Genomic DNA, 21,973 nt, shown 5'->3' with positions numbered 1-21,973 from the left:
TAACTTGGAGGCTGGAGGGGAGCCAGAGAACAGGCTGTTTTCTGCTGAGCTGGCGAGATGGGCTAAGGCAGGAAGCCAGGAAAAACAAGCCGTTGCCACCCTCCTGTCCTCCTCCGGGAAGTTTCACTTTAAACCAAACCAGATGAGGGCTAAGCAGCAGTGTGGACAGTTAACTATGTGTGTGCCAGGCATCAGGATGGGTGAGTGTGCCCGTCTGCCCAGTCTTCCCACCCCCTCACACCCAGTCTGCAGGCTGGGAGGCTGGGAGATGCCCTACAAGGGAAGGAGCAGAATGAAACATCAGACTGAATCCTGGGAACGCACCATTGCTCCTGGACACCTACTGTGTGCCTAGCACTAGACTGCACAGCCAGCACTGTGGACCTGACCATGACCATAGTTGCCAGTCTGCTTTAGGCACACTGAGAAAACGTGTGTTCCAGCTTCAGTCATCTCCTCTGCACAACCGTAAAGCACCTACATTGTGCCAGTATTTCCAGGCCTCTTAACAGGTTCATTTAACGGGTGAAGAACAGAAGGCTTTGTATCCATGAACAGTGACAAGCACCTACTCTGCACCAGGAATTAGACCAGTTCTCTCAATGGGGTACAGGGGAAGGTGTGTTGTCCTCAGAGCCTGTGAGCCAGAGGGTGGCCTAGCTCCTGCTCAGAGCCTACAAAGCATCCCAAGCTGGACTTGTGGAGGACACCACTGTCTTGTGGCACACAAAGGGCTTCAGAAATGGGTGTCTGAACCCAGGGGTGGAGGCAGGGGCCTGTCTGGGGTGGAGAGGCACAGCTCACCTGCCCGGCTGCTCCGGATACTTGTGTTTGCAATATGCCTCTAGTGATGCGTACACCTTCTCCCTCAGCGCCTCCACCTCGGCAGGGTTTGAAAGCCCCTTGGAGTCTGTGGAGAGAAGTGGCCTCAGGTCAGAGCCCCCAGGCTGTCTCCTAGCCACATGTAAACACAGCAGAGAGTATGTGGTGCACAACCAGGTATGGCTGCCCTGCAGACTCGCAGCTCACAGCCCAGGGGGTGGACACTCTGGAGTCATGTCTCTGCTCTGCCACTTGAAAGCCAAGTGACCTCAAACCAGTCCCTTGACTTTTAGGGACTCAGTTTCCCTATTTTTTTTCCAGGTGGCCATGAGAGATAACCAATGTTTTCACTGCCCTCGGGCCCCACCCCACTGACAAGAAGAAAGCTGTAAGCCCATCGCTGAATCACACCCCATGAGCAGATGCCCTGGAAGCCCCTCCTCAGAGCCTAGACACTGGCCACAATCCAGGCTGCAGAAATGCTACAGTCATCAACATCATCAGGGCACAGTGTTCCAGTGCGAATACTGAGGGTGGCCTGGGTCTGGGGACTCCTTGGACTTTGTCAGGTTCTTCCAATTGACCTAGCTCCTGACAGGTCAATTCTCTGCCCCATAGCCCCAGGCCCAGATCTCTCTGGTTCCCCATGTCTCCAGTCAGGCCACACAGACCTAACCTGGGATCTATGAGGCTGGAATTACAGACTGGTGAGCTATCATGGGTAGAAGCCTGTGTCCCTACCCTTCACACCTTCTACCCACCACGGGCAGGGTGGATGAGCCCCATCTGCCAAGCCTTAGCCCATATACCACCCCCTCTCCAGCAGACAAGGATGAACTTTCAAACCCAAAAGCCCATGCATACCCTGCTGTGCCAAGGGCCCCAGCCTCAGCAGCTCCCTAAGGTCTAGCCAGATCCACCCCCAACCCTGTGGGCCATCCCCTGAATCCCTGAATCTCTTCCCAAGGATCCCACATTCTCAGCTATACTATGCTTCCATCACCAGGTAGAGTGGCCACTGGTGGCATCTGTCACCACCCAGAGCTGTGAGCACGGGCCTGGCCCACTGCTCAACACTACAGCCTCCCATGCATGGCACCGCACAGAAGACACTGTCTCAGCTGTGACAGAAACAGCTTGGAGGCCTTGAGTACTGTGGCTCCAGAACCACAGAAAGGACTTACTGCCCTTAGGTGGCTGCTCTGTCCCAAACACCCTGGAAGCCAAGGCTCGAGACAGTACTGGCTGCCCTAAGGACACCTAACAGGATGGACTGATCACCAGCCCCATCCTGGGAGCTCACGTGACAGAAGATCACTGTGGACAGCAGAGCCCACAAGGCTCAGCCGGAGACCAGGAATGCCAAGTGAGTGCCACCTGAGCCTCTCAGTTAAGTCTCGAGAGAAGTGGAGGCACAGGACGGCTGTCGTGACGGGGACTGGGAAGACACGGGTGCCCTTGGCCACACGGGAGGCAGGAGGGCCATACCGGGGTTGAAGAGGACGATGGCACGCAGGCAGCCCAGCTCCGTCTTGTCCATCTGCATGTCACGCATCTTAGACACCAGCTCTGTTAGCACCCTGCAGGAAAAAGTGGGTGTCAAGGTCCACATTAGACACATCCTTACCAGGGCTCCCCCAAGGGAGACCCACAGCACTCCTATGATGCCCAGCGTACACAAGGGTAGCTGGAGGCACTGGGCTGGTCAGGGCCATAGGAAAGAAGCATCACCATGAGTCCATGGTTCTTTGGAGGGTGGGGTCCTCCATCACCCCAGGGCTGTCTGGGAATCTGAGCCCGGAGGAGGAACCCCAAGATTGCTGAGCCAAGAAGTGCTGTGACGAGATCTCCTGCTCTGTGGCCATCCATGGTCACCCTGCATTCACAGCTGTTTCCTTAGCTTCAGGTTAGACTTTCCTCTGAGACAAAGCCTCTTGGTAGGAGTCACTTCTCACCACCAGACACCACACAGCCTCCCCAGCAAGACGGGGACCCCTCCCAAGGGCCTTCAAGTGTCCTTAGTCCACTCAGCACACATGGAGTCTGGAGGGATCCTAGGCCCCAGTCCCAAGTCAGCCACCCTGAGCAAGAGTCTTTCTGACCTCATAGCAAGGAGGAGCCCTGCCACCAAGGTCAGACTCCACACTCCACGCACTTTGACAGTGAGGATGAGCTAGGACCTCTCCAACCACCACCTGGGACCCCCAGAAAATACAAGCTTAAGCCCCCAGCACCGTCACTAGCTGGGTATGTGGCTAGGGCCACATTTCCCAAAACCAGACTCAAGAGGGCGAAAGCCCCAATACCTTCCCCTGTGGAGCGGCCACAGAGGTAAGCTTGTCAAAGGCCCTAGGAAGGTCTGCAGCACAGAGGCTGGCGCTGAGCTGAGGTCAGCATCTGCCCCACATGGGGTCATAAACCTTTCAATACTAATACACTCTGTCTGTGTGTTCTAATCGGCCTTTTCCTGGCAAGAGCTCCGTCCGTGTACTGTCCCCTCTGCCCCAGAGAATGCTAGTGGGTGGCTTTGCTCACCTCCAACTTCAGGGCTCTAAAGCTCAGGGTTCACCTGCCCCACCCCGACCCCGCTCCCTCCTACGGGCTTGCTCATTCCTACTCACTGTCCTATGTCCCCTGTGTCATCCCCAGCTTCTAAACTTCAGCTGACAGAAACTGACATCCAGGTCCCCAAAACACTCAAGTCTGGCATGGGCCCTCAGCTTGTACATAAGGACTGGCCATCCAGACAAAAGGGCAAGCAGCCATAGACCCTCACCGGGTGGGCATAAGCAAGGTAGGCATTTCAGGAGAGGAACTGGGTAGAGCCAGGTGGCCCTTGAACGTGGCTGCACTCCAGCCAGCCTGCTCCTTTGAGAGTGCTTCTGAGAAGCAGTTAAGGCACTTTCAGAGGCATGCATCCATGTCCTCTGGGGGTGTGAGGGGCAGCAGATCTGAAACACCAGTCACTCAGTGATAGTTCAGGGCACAGTTCACCCTGGGGCTACAACAGCACCACTGCTTACGGCTGAGACGTGCCAAATGTTGACACTTATAAAACCGTACCAGCAACATAATCTGTTTTTGTTAACCAGGTGCAGCTGTCCTTGCAGATACGCAGATCACAAAGAAGGAAGGCTGCCTGTGGCCTCAACTCCCCTGACACTGGACTCCACAGACGGCAGTCTCCACATGTCTGGCTCGCATTTTCCACACTAATGTCTTTCCTAAGCAGAGGCTGTGTCCAACAGGGCAGGAAGAAACTACAGGCCAGTCCCAACGAAGACAGCCCCACCCTACCTACCTACCTGTTGAAGATGGCCCAGCTACTGAAAAGGGCACCCGCCCCACCTACCCATTGAATACAATGCATACTTAGCCAACTGGTCAAAGATGGTCCCCAACCCATCTGCCCATCAAAGATGATGCTACACCACTCATACGATGAAGATGGCATCCACTCCACCTACTTACCAAAGATGGTACCTACCCTGCCCACCTATCAAAGACAGTGCCACCCACCCACCTGTCAAAGATGGCGCCCACCCCAGCACTGTGAGCGCTGTTCCGATGTACGTGCAGGCCAGTGGCAAGGAGGATCCCGTCTTTCACAGCTATGGAGCGGTGGGAGAAGGAGGCAATAAGCAACTCGTTCCAGCCTGCGGGGAGAAGACATATGGTCACTCTGCTGTTTCCATGACCCCCATCACTGTCCTTTCCCCTCACCTCTGGAAGCAGCATGTTCCAGACCCATCTCTCTCCACACCCAAGTCAAGGCTTCCAAAGTGAGACCCCAGTAAGTGTTACCTAGAGAAAGGCTCCCAAGCACCTACGTATGAGCAACGCCTCTTCCTTCTAACCAGTACACGGGCAATGTGTCAGCCCTGAGAAGTCCTGCACCAGGCACACCCTCTAACAAATTCAGGGCATGGAAGCTTGTGTCTCAGAGGAGTTGGGAGAACTCCCAAAGACTTCCCTTGGGATGGCTATGAAATGACGCTGCCAGTCTGGGCCATGTGGAATGCCACAAGAGCTGAGTACTGAGAAGGAAAGTCACCTTGGAGCCATGTATCCCAGGCTCCGGTGCTGACCAACCAGAGCTGTTGTGTAAAACACTACAAAGGGGCCTGGGGGAGAGAGATAAGGAGAAGACTCTGCACAAACAGCCGGGACTCCTTGACAGGGCAGCACATGAGCCTTCTCAACACTAGCTTTTCCAGAAACTGCTTGTGTCCCGAGATCCCAGGCCCCACAGTTCCCCTCTCATGTCTGCAAGCTGATATGGACACACTGACCCATTTTACAAGGGGGAAACTGAGGCAGTCAGCACTTGAGAGGGGGTGTGATAAGCCTCTCGCCAAAGGTTCAACCAACTTGGATCCTGGAGATCACTCCCAGAAACATGACCTCAGGGACCCCAAAGAGCACATGGGGCAAAGTCTGTCCATCTCATATCTAGGCATCTGAGTCCTACACTGACCAGGTCACCTGAGGCCCCAACCTAGGGCTGTCCCTTCTACGTGGGTTAGCATGCCTCAGTGGCTAGGGCAGAGACCTGGACAGTTGTGTCCCTGCTGGACAGAATGCTTCCCAGAGCCTCAGAGGAGCCTGTGTTCACCAAGTGGGTCACACACCTCATCCCGAAGGGAACAGGCCCACCCAGGCAGAGGCAATATGGCAGGATCCATATTGCTCATCTCAGCAACCCATGCCCACCAACAGATCTTTACAGGGGGAAGGCAGGAAGGTTGGGGCCTGTGTGAGCCTCACCCTACCTAAGCCAGCAGCTTCCAAAACGCTCCATGATGTATAGGGACTCATCTATGGCTCATTTTATCTACTGGGGTGGGCTGAGAGCCCTTGGTGCAAGCAGAAAAAAAAAAAAAAATCAAAGCAGTTAGGGTGCTCAGGCCCCTCAAGACAGCGTGGTCTCCAGGGCCCTTCACGAGAGGTGAGGCAGGTGTCAACTGTCACCACAGCTCTGCAGAGAGCAAGAGCCACAGACGCCATTCCAAACATATCTCCATCTCTCCACAGGCAGGAACTTGAGCTAAGGATCCTAACCTTGGCACCCCTACTGGTCACTTGGTGGAATCTAAGCAACAGTCACCAATGCCCCTTTTACAAATAAGGAAGAATCGGGACAGCCTGCACAGCTAGCCCCATCCCAAGTTCCAAGGCTACACACTCCTACCCGGCAGAGTCCCCTTCGCTGAGAATGAGAGACACTGCTTATGCTCCACACACTTGCATCAAGACCTCTGCTCAGACAAGGACCTGCAGCTCCCAAGGTGGCAAGGGCGCAGAGGTGACACAGACCTGGTGGACTCTCAGCAGGAGTGATGCTCACCCCACCACTTGTAGCCTCCCCTTCCAGCCTCGCCCAGCCTGGCCACTCACCCGCCCGTAGCAGGATGACCTGGTCGTCCAGAGGCAGCTCAGAGAAGTGCGGGATCCTCTTGGCCCACTCCACAAGAGTGAAGAGCTGCTTGTCTGCCGCTTGACAGATGTTGGTGACAGGGTCATTTGGCTAGAGCGGAGGAAGGACACCAATCAAGCCCCATGCCACTGGTATACTGGAAGAACAACCCTGCCCGCCCCCAAACACCCATGGGGCGGAGTCCCAGAATCCACAATCCACATCCCAACCCCTAGCATCTAAGACCTGGCACAACGAAAAGATTTTGAAGAAAAGACCCGATTATAATACCAGTGATGGGGAATGACCCTGGCTTAATGGAGCTGGACTAGTATCATGCCAGAGGTCATCAGAAGTAGGGGCTCAGAGCCTGAGGGAAGAAAAGCAGATTAGGGGACATGGCTGACCAGAAGCTGGCAGGAGTCCAAGCCAGGGAGCTAGAGACCTCCAAATGCAGGAAAGGCAGGAAGAGTCAGTCCTGCCAATGCCCTAACTGGTCCCCACCAGGACAATACAGGGTCCCAGAGCTCAATGGCTGAAGATAACAGACTGTGTACCCCAGAAGCCAATGGGTTTGTGGCAATTTGTTGGAGCAGCCCATACCCCTGAAGAAGAGAAACAGATGTGGGAGAGGGACCGTGTAACAGGCAGGTGAGGGAGCTGAGGTAGGGCCAGACTCCATCTCTCAAGGTAACAGTAGCCCACCCAGGAGAGACGTTTTAACAGACGTGCAAGTGGAAGCTTGGGGCCAATCCATGCTTGGTCCAGATTCCAAGTCACAGGCAGAGGTGGCATGTCACTGGAAGCCTTCCGATAGTTCTGCCCAGAAGAGGGGCACCCAGTCCTTCTGGGTGAGGAGGCTCAGCTGGGCCTTACAGTAGGCTGGGAAGCCTATCCCAGTGCCTGGCAGGTGGGTTATGGTCATGGCCCTCTGATCTCCTAAGTGTGGTAGGTAATAGTACCCAAGAACAGGGTACAGGATCCCTGGCTTTGAAAACAGAAGAGGCGAGCATCAGAAGAGAGAATCGCCTGCCTCTGAAGGGCTTCAGCTGACAGAAACCATCTGGTCGGCAGTGACGTTCAGTCTAAACACCCAGCCCCGTGTGAAGGGCCTGTAGAGGGCTCAGTGAAGGGCAGTGACAAATCAGCTTCCCCCTACTGGCCTGGCAGGACTGGCTGCAGAGGACGTCAGTACAGGATCCCCAGGACAGAGTCAAAAGGGAGGGGAGACATCGCCCAGCCACACGACCCTCAGCAAATCTCAGGGGCCACAGTGCCCCAGGATGACAGGCACTAGGCACTCTGCTTAGCACTCAGGCTGTCCACAGCCTGGCTCTGTCTGTCAGCCACAGGGGGGTTGCCCCACCGGTGTCTTCCTTGCCTGCCACCTGCCAGGAAGCAGCCCCAAAGTGGGAGACAGCCAGTGCAGGGCCCTAAGCCAGCTGTGGGAATACATGGACCAGACCACAACAAGCCTCACACTCAAGCTCTGTGCTCTCTGCCTTGTCCCAGGAAACAGCTCTCTGGCCGCCCTCTTGAATCCTAGATTTTCACAATGCCACTGGGAAAAGGAGCTCAAAGCTATGCCTGGGCTGACTGTGCCATCTGTCAGGACTGGACACAAGACTGGAGCAGAGGACCAGAGAGGGACTGTGTAGGCACTACACAGGTGTGAGGGCCCAAGCGGAGCAGGAACTGACTGGAGGGCTGCCTGGGAGGGAAGGGCTGGGTGGGCTCTGGCTCTGTCCTGTTCCACCCTACTGCATAGCTTCACTCCTCTGAGCTGACTCCACAGCAGACATTTAATGAGCTACTGCCTGCCAGGGAGGTGTGGTCACAAGACCACCCAGGCAGGGCCCAGAGGAGCCAGCAGCCCATCTGCGAGGCTTAGGTGCTGCCTATGCAGCCTCCTTAGATTGCGTCTATGTATGGATCAGCTCGAGGCCAGGCACAGGAGGCTAGGAGGACAGTGACCTTCCGCTGTGTGGCTCTGAAGACCTGAACCCCTACGGGAGGAGGGCAAAGGCAATGTCAGAGGACATCACCAACGACAGCCTTACTTGACAAAAGAAAACCGGAGTCACCCTTCCCAGCCCAGGCAACCACCCCTCAGATCCCATTCCACAAGGCAGAGTCCTGAGGCTGCCCTCCCCTCCCTTCCAGGATTGGTAAGAGGACTTGGGGGCAGGACCCCAACCAGGACACTGGGCAGGTTCAAGTAGGCAATGTTTTCTGTGGTCTTCATGGGGGAGCGGTCCTAACATAGACAGGGTTGGGTCCCCAAAAGAAGACTACTGCAAGACCCTACACCTTCTCCCCAGTAAGGCAGCCCTGGGCCTTAGACATAGGAGAAGTGGGTAATGGGGGGCGGGGGTGAGGCGGGGATCCTGTCATGGGGCCTCATAAGTACACAAGAGGGGATCTGCACTCACAGACTACAGAGGGAAGAGACATGTCTGAGCCCCTGGGATAGCTCAGACACCACACCACTGACTCCTGGGATAGCCCACTATGCCACTGCCCTGTGCCCACCTCACAGCAACAGATAAGGCTGGGCACTAAGGAGCAAGAGAAGACCAACATAACCCTGACTGAGAGAAACTGATGGGGCAACCTTGAGGTCTACCTGGACTGGGCGTCTGGTCCCAGCCCAGAGGCCGCACAAAGGTCCAGACAGAGTTTGGACATAGGGCAGACGGGCCAAGAGCTTGAGACAACGTGAGGCCTGTGGGTTTGTCCAAGGTTCTGTTCTTGGATTTACACAAGAAATATTCCAATCTGGGACATGGCTGCAGCCACCTCCTCACTGGGACCTTGGGCAAATGGAGTCTCCCACCCAAATGAGCCTATCTAGGCCAATGGCCCTTGAAGTGATGGCAGGGGTCGGGGCAGAGAGGGCCAGGGGGAGGCGTTCAGGTGAGAGTCCAGGAACAGGCATGGAAGCCAGAAAGTTCTGAAACCGAGACCCTGTAGGCAGCCCAGGCAGAGAGCCAGTGGGAACCATGGCCCTTCTGGTTTTGTCGGAGGACTGCAGCAGTTAAAGGTGGCAGATGGTACAGGAAGACCTGGGAAGGTGGCTGTCGAGGCCATGTCTACAGGTGGCCAGTTCCAGGGTGACCAGCTGGAGGGCCAAAAGACACTTCTGCTTCAACAGCAGTCATGGCAGCTGCCACCCACAAGCACCTCCCTGCTGGCTCCTCGCAGCAGTAGGTAAGGACAGAGGGCTCCAGGAAGTCATCCTGCGGCCACACACCGGTGAGAGAGCCAGCCCAGAGCCTAGCGGCTGCCACAGACCTCTCTGCCCAGGCTCAGCTCCCTACACCTTCCCTGAAGGGTTCCCTTGCCCTGAGGTCAAGCCCCACCACTTGGCACATGAGCCAAGTCTTCACAGTGACGGCTGGCCCTGGCCCTGGCCCTGCTGAGTATTTGGATGGGGCGGACAAGGCCAGGCGAGCACCGCAGGTAGGGAGGGCCAGTATATCCAGGCAGAGTAAGGGTCGCCCAGCAGGACGGAAGTCCCACTATCGGGGACAAGAGACCACAGCAGCCACAGGACTCTGGTTCACTGGCTGTTCAAGCAGAGGGTAAGCAAGTAAGCAACCAGGGGGAAACTAAGGCAGGCGGACATCTTGAGACTCACTGAGCTGGGGTTCAGGCCCATGTTTGCCTCCACGTATGTCTCAGTCTTGGGCTCAACAGCAAGCTCGGCTTCCAGAATCTTCTCCACAGGCATGTCCTCATTGGCACTGCTGGTGGACTCCACCTCATTCTCATTCCGGTCCTTGCCTCTCTGCCGCTCCTCCTGCACAGCTATATACAGGAGACAGTCACCTGGGCTAGCCAGGCCCTCAGTTCCTGGAACATCCCCCCATGTTCAGGGCCAGGTAGGGCTAGCTCCACAACCCTGGAGTCCTCTCCAGGGCCTGCTGAGGGAGACATACTCAAAGCCCAGCCTCATACCTGCCTGTGCCCAGCCACTGGGTGGCTGTACACCCTGAACGCACTCAGTATTTGTACCAGGAGCCCATCTGAGGTCAAGCAGATGGCCTTTCCTGGAGCTGATGGGTCACTAATGTGAGTATGAAAGGCTTTGGTGGGCTGAGGATGTAGAGAAACCCAGGAAGGCTTCCTGCAAGACGTGGGAATGGGCCTGAAGTGGGAAAAAAAATGAGGAAACTAATTCAGCAGAAGAAATAACTTATAAAAAGGCCCAGAGGAGTGCAGGGCATGCTCCTGACGAGGAACAGGAAGTGATGACAGAGATGAACAGGTGACCACTGAAGTGATAAGCCAGAGCAAGGGACAATCACAATCTGAGACATACTGGGCAAGTGTGAAGGCATGCATCCACTACTCCCACACTCTTCGTGCTGGGCTCTACTGATGTGAGGTATCCCAGCCTCACAAAGCTCACACAGTTTTGCCCCCTTCCTCCATGATGCCACAGGCCTTGGGACTGCCCACCCTGCTTCACACTAACCACACACCAGACCACGGCTCCCGGACAGCTGTGAGCAGACCAACTCTCGGGGATGGTGGGAGGCAGCATGGAAAGAGAGAAGTTCGGTGGTATGGGCGGCTGACTCCAACAGCGGCCTGGCCTGCAACACCTCTGGAGAACGGGTCCAGTGAAGCGCCTCAGGCAGGAGCTAAAGAGTGAGCTTTTCCTCTCATGGCTCCCCTGAACCTGCTCTACTCTGTCCCCGGCCCTGTTCAGACACCAGCAGAATTCTAACCCCTCCTTCCATTCCGTGTTCCTGCAGCAGACTGCGTAGAGACCTGATTGTCTCTTCTCCAGAGTGATGCCTGGATAGGGCCTTTCTAAGGGCCCAAGGGTGTGGCCCAGGAGATCTTTCCGGGGCTGCCATCTCAGGACCTTGGTCAGAGCTCATCCAAACCTGTCTCCTGTCCCCTGGGTGACAGAGCACAGGTTGGCAGCATCAGGATCTCAAGGGCAGGGCGTCGGCAGCCTCCTCCTCAACAGCCAGACCTACCTCCTGACCCCAGGCTCTCTGGCCCACAGCCCCCTTAAATGGCTTTGGAAATAAAACACAAAACACAAGGAGGGATGAAGAGGAAGGGGTTCTCATACTACAGTGGGCCTCTTGGCCCACCACTCGGGGAGCAGCCTTCTCTCGTGCCCACCTCCCCTCACTCTTCCAGGGCTCCCACTGTAACGCTCAGCTCTGTGACAGTCCTGGGTGACCATTTTTTAATCCCCTGGCTACTGCTCCTTGCTGGGCCCACCAACACCATTCGGTTGAGGTTCAGACTGAATCAATACATAGCTCTCCCACGTTGGGGCCATGCTCCCCAAGACTCAGTGGCCTGGCTGTAGCACAGACTCTCTAGCCACGAAAGAGCCAAGGATGGGAGGCTGGGATGGTGTCTGCACAACACACCAGCTGGGCTAAGGAGCTGGGCAGAGGCCGGTGTTTTGCAAGCTTGGCTCTTTTGGAAAATCTGACAGCAGGTCGGGGCTGGTGTGGAGTTGAGCGCTATGGGCAGATGGCGTCCAGCCTATAGGGGCTACAGAAGGTTGCCAGGCTCCATCCCTCCCCAGCTGGGCTTCTAGGGCCCTCCATGTGGCTGCCGCGCATCTGGGTTAGGGTCACTCCACAAGTCACAGAGGACTCTGGCACAGGGCCTGGAGAAATCAGCCCACCAGTACTAAGCAGTCCACTGACAAGCATCTGAACAGACCAATCACAGCCAGAGCCAGAGCCAGGCAGTCCATATCCCAAGGCCAGAAGACAGAACTCTTCAGACTTGGGCTAGGACAATATCAACTCAACCACCTCCCCTTCCCAAATGGACGACCAGACTCAGAGAGCCAAGTACCACAGCAAACTATGGGCTCTAGAAGGAGGTGGTCTACCTCGAGCAGCTGGGATGCTTCGGGCAACTCCTTTAGCATCTCTGTACCCCACTTCCTGTAAAATGTCAACGCAGAGCTTGCCTTCCAGAAGACCCTAAAGGAAACACCTGAGCAGGCCGACCCCACCCTGCTCGCCCAATTTCACACCCCAAGAAGAGACTTCTTGCTCTCAGAGACAATCTTGGAATGTGGGAAGCCCAGAGGAAGGCAACCCAGAGTACAGGCCTTCACAGCAGCCAGCTATCCCTGAGAGCTTGGCCCTGGGTGGGTGAGGGGCTCCTCACACCTGCCTCCTCCTGTGCGGGGGCAGCCGAGAATTAATTAGCAAATGTTTTGTGAAGCACTTTGAAGCCTCCAAGGGCCCCAGCAGCTCAGGGCAGCATCGTTATAAATATTATCGTTTTATTTATAGACAGCGGAGGGGGCAGAGGGAGCGGGGGATTTATGTTTTGCCAGCTCAATCACCTTTTAGACGCACTCATGTTTGACTTATGCTCCACTGGCGCCGGGAAGCCTCGGGCGGGAGGCGTCTGTAAATACAGAGCCTGGTTATCCTTCCAAGCCTGCGCAGGCCTTGCGGGGGAGGTGGCTGCCTCAGAGACTAAGGTTCCCTCGCCTGCCTGTGGTGCCTGCGGCCTGTGGTTCAGTCCTCCTAAGATCCAGACGCAGGCTGAGCAGGGGATGACCTTCCTCCAGCACACCTGGGTCCACTCGTGGGACACGCAGTCAGAGTAGGGTGTTTTGAGACTGCTCAGAAACTGGGTCCAAGCAGAACTGAGGGACTTCAGGGGGGTATGGTGTTCGGGAACAAAGACCCTAATGCCTCCCCTGTCTGGGGGTCTGCCAGAAACTGAGACCTTCTTCTGCCCCTCAACAGCCCAGGCTGGGCCTGAGACAGGCAGGATCAGGTTCTACCAACATGTACTGGCCCAACTGCCCCTTCTTGAGACAGGCAGTGGCGGTCCAGAGTGGGAGGCTTCTTCCCAGAGGCCACACAGTGCATCTAGGTCCTTGCAGCTCAGGGGACAGCCTTCCCTCCCTCAAGAACAAGTCTGGGACAAGTCACAAGAAAACTGAAGACATGGACGGCCATGCCTACATGCACAAACCCAGACAAAAGCACAAAAATACACTGTGGCCACCATGCTCCAACCCCACTATCAGCTGGACTTGAGCTGTCGTGTGCTCTGTTCCACCAACAAGCCTCAGTCAGGGGGCCTTGCTGAATCTCCACAGTTCAGATGGGGACACTAGGCTCGGAGAGGCAAAGTCATAAACCTGGAGAAACAACTAAGCCAGGGCCATTTCCCCACAGCGGAAATGGTGGGCTCATCCTTGTCTGTGCACATGCATGCGCGCGCGCGCACACACACACACACACACACACACAGCAGAAATTGCCATTTCCGCACACAAGTGCTCCCGAGCCGGAGGACAGGGTGCAGGAAGCTAAGAGAGTCAGGAAGGAAACGCAAAGAGGCCTCAGGGGAAGGGAGCTGAGGATGGGGTGTGCAGTGTGCAGCCTCTCCAGCCTGCAGATCAACGCACCTGCAGGCCCCCCAGCCCTAGCACCACCTGCCCAGCCAGCAGGCCCAGGCTCAGCCTGTGAAGGGCACTGCCCACCCCCAGCTGGGGAATGCTGCCAAACCAGTCCCCGTGGCTGCTTGCACATGCAGGCCTCTGCTATTGCCCAACATAGATGCTATCAGCCTGCAGTATCCTTCATCAGCCTGAAGCCAGGGTGCCTCTCCCAGGGTAGGGCCACCCTACAGGGAAACATAGCTTTCTTGTGGTCAGCTCCTTCCTCACAGAACTTCTGCTCAAGCCTCAGTTTCCAGGGCTACGTGTGATGAAGCCTGGAAGAGGGAGATCTTGAGATTCAGACTCCAGAGCTTATTAGGCGCAGGGTGGGTACTTTGGGGGCTGAGCCAGCATTGGAGCCAATGGTGTACCTCCTGCATTCTCAGGGCCAAGGCCCTGGGCTGGCAACTCAGCCTCACAGCTTCTCCAAAGGCTCATGCAGCCAACAACCCCACCCACTGCTCACAGAACTCTCCTCCTAGAGGTTAGCCCAGGAGAGCAGAGGGAATCGAATATGAGTTAGTTCTGGGGACTGGTCCAGACCCCAGAATGGAGAGGGGGGCAGTGTCTACTACCTAAATAAATGCAGGTAGAGGTAGGGACAGGCCCTTTGGGATCCTCCCAGAGATCCCTGAAGGGTGGGCTCTCAGGCTATTCTAGGACCAACCACCTCAACAGTGAGGCTCTGGGACTAAGGGCCACAAGCCCTGGGAAATGCAACAGGTCTCAAGTGGCCAAGCCAAAGTCCCTTTCCCCCACTCACGACCAGCCATTGGGTGGCAGGCCTGAGGGCCTCCAGACATCTTATAGCTGCTATACAGACACTCTGTGCAGTCCAAGGGGCCAAGTTCCACGGCTGCTGTGTCTGGAGCAAGAGAGAGCTTCACAGGGCTTGTACTACACACTTATGGCTCATAAATCCAGCTAGAACAAAGAGGCACAGGGTGGGGTTGGGGTGCATCTCTCCACAGGAATGGGTAAAGCATTTCTCAGGGCTCAAAACCCTGCCACAGCGTGGCCCAAGGAACAAAGCGGGCGGCAGGGCTCTGCACAGGTAAATGGACAGCCTGGAGTTCTCTCCTCTGCACCTCACTTCCTCTTCTGGGCAGGGTGGGCAACATTAGGCACAGGCATGGGGGGGGAGCATGTTATGTGCAAGGACTGGACAGGCAGTGCTCAGTGACCCACCCACAGGAAGTACAGAGTAAGACCTAGACTGTTGACTCCAGACTCCCCATCTCAAGACTACACCACTCGATTGGGATTCGAGGGCACCACCCACAATGCCCACACCTCTGGAAGCCCAGGCAGCTGGTCTCTGAACCCCAAGCACCTAAGGGCAACTATGGGGGCAGCGGAAGAAGGGGTCACATGAGCTGGAGGGTTAGAACTGTAGTGTCTGCCACATGCCAGGTTTGCTGACAGCCTTGGCTTTCACAGACACTACTCCCTTCAGCTGGCACACAGTACCTATCTGTCCATGCTCAGGGGTTAGTCTGCACAGAACCATGCTCAGCACCCAAGTCTGGGTCAGGTACCAGCTCCCAAGCTCTTGCTGACCAAAGCTAGGGACTTAAAGCCACCTGCTTATCTGGTGGTCAGTTTTAAGGGACAGGAGCTCATACCCAGAGCCGGTAACAGTGCCCGTTACCAGGAACAACAGTACTGAGCGAGTAGGCTCAGGGCTGAGCTCAGCTCCTAAGAGGCTCATGCAGCCCCACTTCTACCTTCTGGCCAGGCACACACCTGGCCATGGCTCCCCCTAGGTCTATCTACTCAAGCACCTGTCCCCTAGAGAATGTGCTGTATTGGCTATTCCCAATAAGTGCTCCCTGAGGGCATGTGGCACCCCAAGGATGGGACAGAGTATCCTACCCTTGGCAGGGCACTCCCTCCAACTGTCCTCTCATTACAGAAAAAAGCGGGGGGGGGGGGGGTGGATGGGTGAGGGGTGGAGTCAGAAGCTGGAGTCTAGCTCAGCTAGACAAATGTGTTAAGACTTGGCCCCTAACAGCCATGGAAATCTCCCAGCACAGTCAAGGTCAGACCTAAAAGACTCTATACTCTGTATGAAACATGTGCCCAGTCAAAATGCCCTGGCTAGGGATGTTCACACACACATTCCAGCCCCACAGCACACAGTTCTGTATGCTGCCCCATCACCAGCCCTGGAAATGAGGTGTGCAGGTACCCCCTGCAGCCCCTGCTGACCTCATAGCATGGAAGAACCCCACAGGAGCACAGGGCTTCTCATGAGCAAGACGACCAGAACATGGAAAGAAGGACAATGTGAAGAGAAAAGCAAACCCCAGCACACTCAGGCTGGTCCTGGACGGGGGCAATTAAAGAGCTGGTGAGAAGTGGAAGGACACACACTAGCCATTGGATCAGCCAAGCCAGGCAGAGGAAGCTGAGGGACAGTGCTGGAGAAGAGTGGTAGACCTTGCCTCAGAGAGTGTCCAGCCCTGTGAGGCCTGGGACTAGGACTGATGGAAGAACCTCACCCAGGTGTGAGTGCAAACACACACACACACACACACACACACACACACACACACACACACACACACACACCCCTAACCAGAGAACTAGTGTTCCAAATGCAGCGCTAGGAGGAGACAACGTAGCTGCGAACCTAAGTGTCTAGCTATGCAACGTGACATCTGGGACCTCTGGGGGGGTCTCCTGGCCTGTTACGCAGCCTCCTTACCCCAGACATACACATCTTGCTAATCAAACAGGCTGACAGTCCTGCTGCTCAGAGAGCCTGTGGGTTAACAGGTGACCCTGCCAGGATGAAACTGGCCTTGAGAAGAAGAAGGGAAGCCCAAGATGACCCTCACATTCAACAGGCTCTGGGAATATTTTAGTGGTTTCTCGAGGCCCCCTCCGCCACTCCAACCCAAATGTGCCTCAAACCATAGGCACATCCCTCACTGGGCAGATGGAGAGATGGGCAGCCAGAGACTGTGGACACCCTCTCTCTCGTCCACCTTCCTCACCCCCGTGTCTACCTCCCGCCTCCTCTGCCATGCGTGCTTCCAGCCTAGTGCTTGGTCTCCATGGACCATCTCCCCAGCTGTGTGCAGGCTGAGCCCTGCCACACCTCAAGAGGGGACTGTCTGCTCAGCTCTTGTCCTTGGGGTCAAGTCAGCAGCGGGATGGTCCCGGTCTATCTTGTCTATTGTAAAACCCCAAGGCCTAGGCACACAGCAAGCACTCAGTGAAAACCTGGTTGGGGGAGGGGCTGGCATGAAGGCAGTCCCCTCAACAGGCAAGTTATAAGGACAGCAGTCTGAACAGCACAGGCCAGGGGCTGCGCTGAGCACTGAAGGGAGGGAGCACCCCATCACTGAAGGCATACAAAGGAATCTGCCAGGCTATACCCGAGTCTGGCAAACTGCAAAATTCAGGCCTGGACTCTGCTCAGAGCCCTCCACACCGAAAGCGCTGGGGAAGGGGACGATGGAGGCCTCCCGGGTCTGATGAGAAGAGCGTGCCGGGCAGGAGGTCGGCGCCCGAGGCCTACCTTCCCGCTTCATGCCCATGGCCAGGCACTTCTGGTAGCGGCAGTACTGACACCGGTTTCTCTGCCTCTTGTCGATCAGGCAGTCCTTGTTGTCGCGGCAGGTGTAGGTCAGGTCTTTGCGGACTGTCCTCTTGAAGAAGCCCTTACAGCCCTCGCAGCTGTAAACCCCATAGTGCTTGCCTGCAGGGTGTGGACAGAGGGGTGGGTGAGCTGGATTGACAGGACCCTCACCCATGTGGTGCTGCAGGCCAGGGCTCTGCCTTCAGGTTTCAGAACCCCTGTCTGGGCTCAGGCTGGACCCTGCCTGCTCCCTGCTCATCAGAGACCAGGTCCACCTTCTCTCTATCTGCCCTGGCTCTGGGTTACCACCCCGAGGACCAGCATCACCAACATTGCTGCTGTTGTGCCCTGGAAGAGGATGGGCGCTGTTCTTGGCTCTCAGGCTCCTGGGGTTCAGTAGCACAATGCAGGGGGGCCCTTCAACAGGCTTAGCCCAGAGAGGAAGCTAGCTCTCACTGCATCTCAGCCATGCATGCCTGCATCTTCTCTTGGCATGCCTCCAAGTCGCCCTTCCCATCCTAGTGTCCACCTTACCTGAGGACGAAGCAAGGCCCCTGCCTGGAGCTCTCAGCCCACCCCTTGCTCTACAGGGCACAGGAGGCACCCCTGGGCTCCTGCCTCCCTGCACCCAGCCCAATGGAAAAAGCTAGGGAGGCCCTGTGAGCTTTGTCTAGGTATCGTGCCCCTGCCCACCAGGCAGTCCTACCTGAGGAGCGGTCCCCACAGATAGCACAGATGTGCTTGGTGAAGGATGCCATATTTCCTGAGGGATGGGCAGGAACCTTGAGGACGCCATTGAGGCCCAACGGGGGCTTGATGTCCTCACTGCTGCTCACGGGGTTCATGGGTGAGTTGAGCTGCAAGAGGACGAGTCAGGAGAGATCAGCCTTGCAAGGCTGGTGACGGGCCTTAATGAGTGCTGGGCTTCCTACAACTCCCCTCTACACAGCCTCACTCAGGCCACATGGCTAAGGGACAGCAGGACCACCCTCTTTAGAGCAGCCCTCAAGCCCTCAGAGTACGTACCCCTCCCAGCAAGCCCAGGCCACTGCAGGGTACCAGAGACCTCACATAGGCAGGGATCTCATGTCTCTCAGCACCACACAGGAGGCCCACTTACACTCCACCACCCACCTAGGGGCTACCACTGTCACTTAACACCTGCCTGGGGCCCTGGACACATGAGAGCGTAGGTGCTCTGGGCTCCCCCACCACCCAGGCTCAGAGAGGAGAATGGACTGGGCCCCTCCAGAGTCACACATATCCCCACCACCCTGCACGGCAGTGGAATCTGGGGCAGGACAAGAGAGGAGAGCAAGTGGACATTCCAGACATGGAGCCAAAGGGCCAATACGGCCATCTTGGCCTCGGCACACCCCCTGCCTCTCCCCCGCCCGCTGGCCGCCAGGGGCAAGCGTGGGAAACTCACCCTGTCACCCAGGCAACAGCTGCAGCGTCGCAATGACACAGCAGTTTTGGTTCCGCAGCCTCCAGCCTGGCTCTGCAGTAAGCACAGGGCCCAGAGGCGCTTCCCTCTGCCTGCCTATCTGCCAGGGCGCCAGAGCCCAGCTGGGCAGTCCCCCCACTTCTGAAAACCCCTGACAAAGGCAAAAAGCCAGCTGTACAGCTGCACTGCCCTTGCATAGCCCCTGCTGCCCCCTGCAAGGGGAACCTCACCTCCTTCCTCAGGGCCTCCGGCCCCATCCCCCTCTTTCTCACAGGACAGGAGCAGCGCAGAAGCACCAGCCAGAAGCTTTCTATCAGGGGGCCTAGCACTCAGAGTGATTCTGCAGCCCTCGCCGGCCAGGGCTGTGAGACAGACAGTGAGGCTCTGCAAGGATGCCTCACTCTGGCCAGCTTTAGGTGGGCTGCTGGGAAGCCTGGAGGTCCACACAGAACCCTGAGTGTGTCAGGGGGTTGTCAGGACGTGGGAGTCCTTGGTGGCAGGTAGGATATCTCGCCGCAGAAGAGAGCAGTTCATATGCTAACTGGCTGAAGGCCCTATGTAGGAATCCTGGGGTAGCAGCGGGGAGACACCACTGGCTTCTGCTGGCAAGACTGCATACACCCTCCACCCTGCTCACTATACAGGAAGCCTAACCCTGAGGGTCCTGGAGGTCTTAGCTCTGGGCAGCATACACAGCTCAGAGTCCGGGGACACCCTGATGCCATGGCAGAGCAAAGGCTGGGCTCTAGCACCAACCTCACCACAGGTCCACAGACACCCACAAGGATGCTCAGGGCTCCACTAGCCTGCAATCCTATGGCTTTTTTGCCCTTCCCAGATCTGAGCTGATGGAGCAGGGCCGTTTCTATTCTCCCCTTCCTCAACCTCCTCCATGGACTATAACCCCCACCCCGCAGGGACTTCTGTGCTCCCTACCACCTCTCAAGAGACCAGGACTGGACAGCCCTCTGCTGGAACCCACAGCCTCCCTGGGTGGGGCCATCCCATTTCCCCTTTCATGTCCTTGGCATTTATTTCAGTTCTGCCGAACTGGTGCCCCACCTGTGTCCCTGCCTACCTCTCAGGCATCCTCTCTTCTACCCCGACCTCATCCTGTCCAGGCCTAGGCGAGCCCTCCACTAGCCCCCTGAGATGGGCTCTCCAGAGCAGACCTTGGGCCTCCATCTCAGGCTCTGTATGCTCCCCACAGCTTCATTCACCATCCGGCTGGCTGCAGGCATCGTGAAACATCCTGCTTACAAAGTCACTGTGGCCCCCACATGGGAGATCCTCCCAGACACCAGGAAGATCAGAGGCCTCAATGCCTTACCGGCTCTGCATTGGGGCACTCAGAAGTGCTTCCCAATGTGAATCACCCAGGAAGGCCAGCATGGCCAGACAGGCAGGCTTGGGAAGTAGTAGGGAACATCCCCTTGGGCCCTGTCCTACTAGAGCCCCAAGACCAAACGAGACACATGGACGGCTTGGGCACCAGGTGGCCATGACCTGATATAGCTATATCCAGACCCAGCAAGGCACCTCATGGAGCTAAGAGCCAAGACTGGAGCCAGGGAACTGCAGAGATCAGTTCTTCATCTACCCTCTCTGCCCATGGCAGCCGGAGCTAGCAAGGGGATAGAGAAGCTACGATAAAAATAACAGGGCCAGGCCAGGGGAGGTAGCTGGGTAGTTGGGCCTGCTTCATACCAGCAGCACCTCAAGCCTTCTGCCTGCTTCTGGAAAGCAAGGTGAGGAGTGGGGAGCAGGATAACAGACTGTCCATGAACAGGAACCCCAGCTCTTCTACACACACAGGCGCTGTGGGAGTGTGCACATGTACATACACACACACAGTCTGAGGCAAAGGGGCTTAGATAGGATCAGCCTAGAAAAACCAGCCAGATTGTCTGGAGCAGAGGCTTAAGAGGCTCAGGCCAGTCCCAACAGGCTACCTGGTCAGGCAGTGGTCTCCAGCATAGCCAGCACCAGGAAGGGTGCACAGGAGATGGCATGATTTAAGACACAAGGCTGTGGGAACTTAAGTGGCACATAGGTGCCGTTAGCCCTGTGGTTCTAGGGAGGAGTCCCAGGTGTGCCACTGTGAGGTAGCACACCAGAGCTATTTGAGGGGAGATAAAACCCAAACTGAGAAACTCAGACCTGTTTCAGGAAAGGTTGAAGGAATCCCAAAGAGCAGGCTCTCCAGATACACAGCTGTATATATACCAGAGACAGAAATCCCGGTAGAAACACACCAAAACCCTCAAGGAAGTAGAGGCAGAGCAGAGCTCTATCGAACAGGTATTCACGGCCTTGGGAAGAAGAGGCTGAACAAGGACCCCAGGGTACCCACAGCAGGATGAGGGCCCTACTAGGCCCACAGAAAAGGAAGTCAAGCCTTGCGGATAGCCAACATCCACAGAGCCACTGAAAGCCAGAGCCCAGGCATAGGCTGCCACCAGGGGCCTCTGGGGCACCCAAGAATCAGCATCCCTGGGCCAGGATGTGCTTTCCTGTAGGCCCAGAGACACTGAGCCTAATGGCCTGGGTAAAGGAACCTATGAGGCCTCAGGGATCCCTGGAAGATGGGCCTAAGTCTGAGAAAGCAGGTACCCCATAGTTCCACAATCGTGGGGACAGGATCCGGGGGAGATGAAGACCAACTGTAAGAAAATTTCAATTGACAGAGCTACAGAGGCCAGCTGGGTCAGACAGGGCGAGTCTTAGCCCCGTCACCACCAGCATGATGACGCTCCGAGGCTTGCTCTGCAGTCCACTTAAAAATGACAGCTCTGACCCACAGCCAACAGATAAAGTTCCCACTTGCTGTCCCATCTCCCCCAAAGCTCAGCCCAGCACTCACCTGGGGGCTACCAGTCCCGAAGCCCAGGGTGGGTGTGGTGGGTACCGACATGGAGTGCGGGCCCATAGGGGAGCTGATGACAGAGAAGGGTGGACCCATGCCATTGATGGGAGAGCTCAGGGTGCTGATAGGTGAGTGCAGCTGCCCAGGGGAGCCCAGTGGAGAGCCAATTCCTGGACCCAGGGACGGGTGCAGCGAGGGTGCAGCCATGGAGCCTCGACCCGTTGGAGAGCTGAGAGATGAAGAGTTCACCTGGGTGGAGAAGTCTGCAAAACAAGAATTGGCAAGAAGGAGGGTCAGGGCAGTCTCTAGGACCTGACAACTGCCTGCTCCCACTCGCTCACGCCACAGGCAACCCCTTGTGCTCAAGGTCAAGC

General features: G+C 56.5%; 1 protein-coding gene across 2 annotated transcripts in view; it reads right to left on the bottom strand.

Moving 5' to 3' along the window:
- Rxra (retinoid X receptor alpha) overlaps window positions 1–21,973 on the bottom strand; it is a 112,437-nt gene that overhangs the window by 4,482 nt on the left and 85,982 nt on the right. For both annotated transcript variants that reach the window (XM_059259885.1, XM_059259883.1), the window contains exons 2-9: window positions 21,597–21,862; window positions 17,993–18,143; window positions 17,227–17,406; window positions 9,879–10,048; window positions 6,220–6,349; window positions 4,346–4,478; window positions 2,311–2,402; window positions 805–910 (exon numbers count right to left, since the gene is read on the bottom strand). In XM_059259885.1, the coding sequence (XP_059115868.1) occupies window positions 805–910; window positions 2,311–2,402; window positions 4,346–4,478; window positions 6,220–6,349; window positions 9,879–10,048; window positions 17,227–17,406; window positions 17,993–18,143; window positions 21,597–21,806 (1,172 nt within the window). In that variant the 5' untranslated portion in view covers window positions 21,807–21,862. The remainder of the gene's footprint in view (window positions 1–804; window positions 911–2,310; window positions 2,403–4,345; window positions 4,479–6,219; window positions 6,350–9,878; window positions 10,049–17,226; window positions 17,407–17,992; window positions 18,144–21,596; window positions 21,863–21,973) is intronic.

The sequence above is a fragment of the Peromyscus eremicus genome, chromosome 4 (assembly GCF_949786415.1).
Source record: "Peromyscus eremicus chromosome 4, PerEre_H2_v1, whole genome shotgun sequence".
Classification (NCBI taxonomy): Eukaryota; Metazoa; Chordata; class Mammalia; order Rodentia; family Cricetidae; genus Peromyscus; species Peromyscus eremicus.
This window is presented reverse-complemented; position numbering and strand designations above follow the sequence as displayed.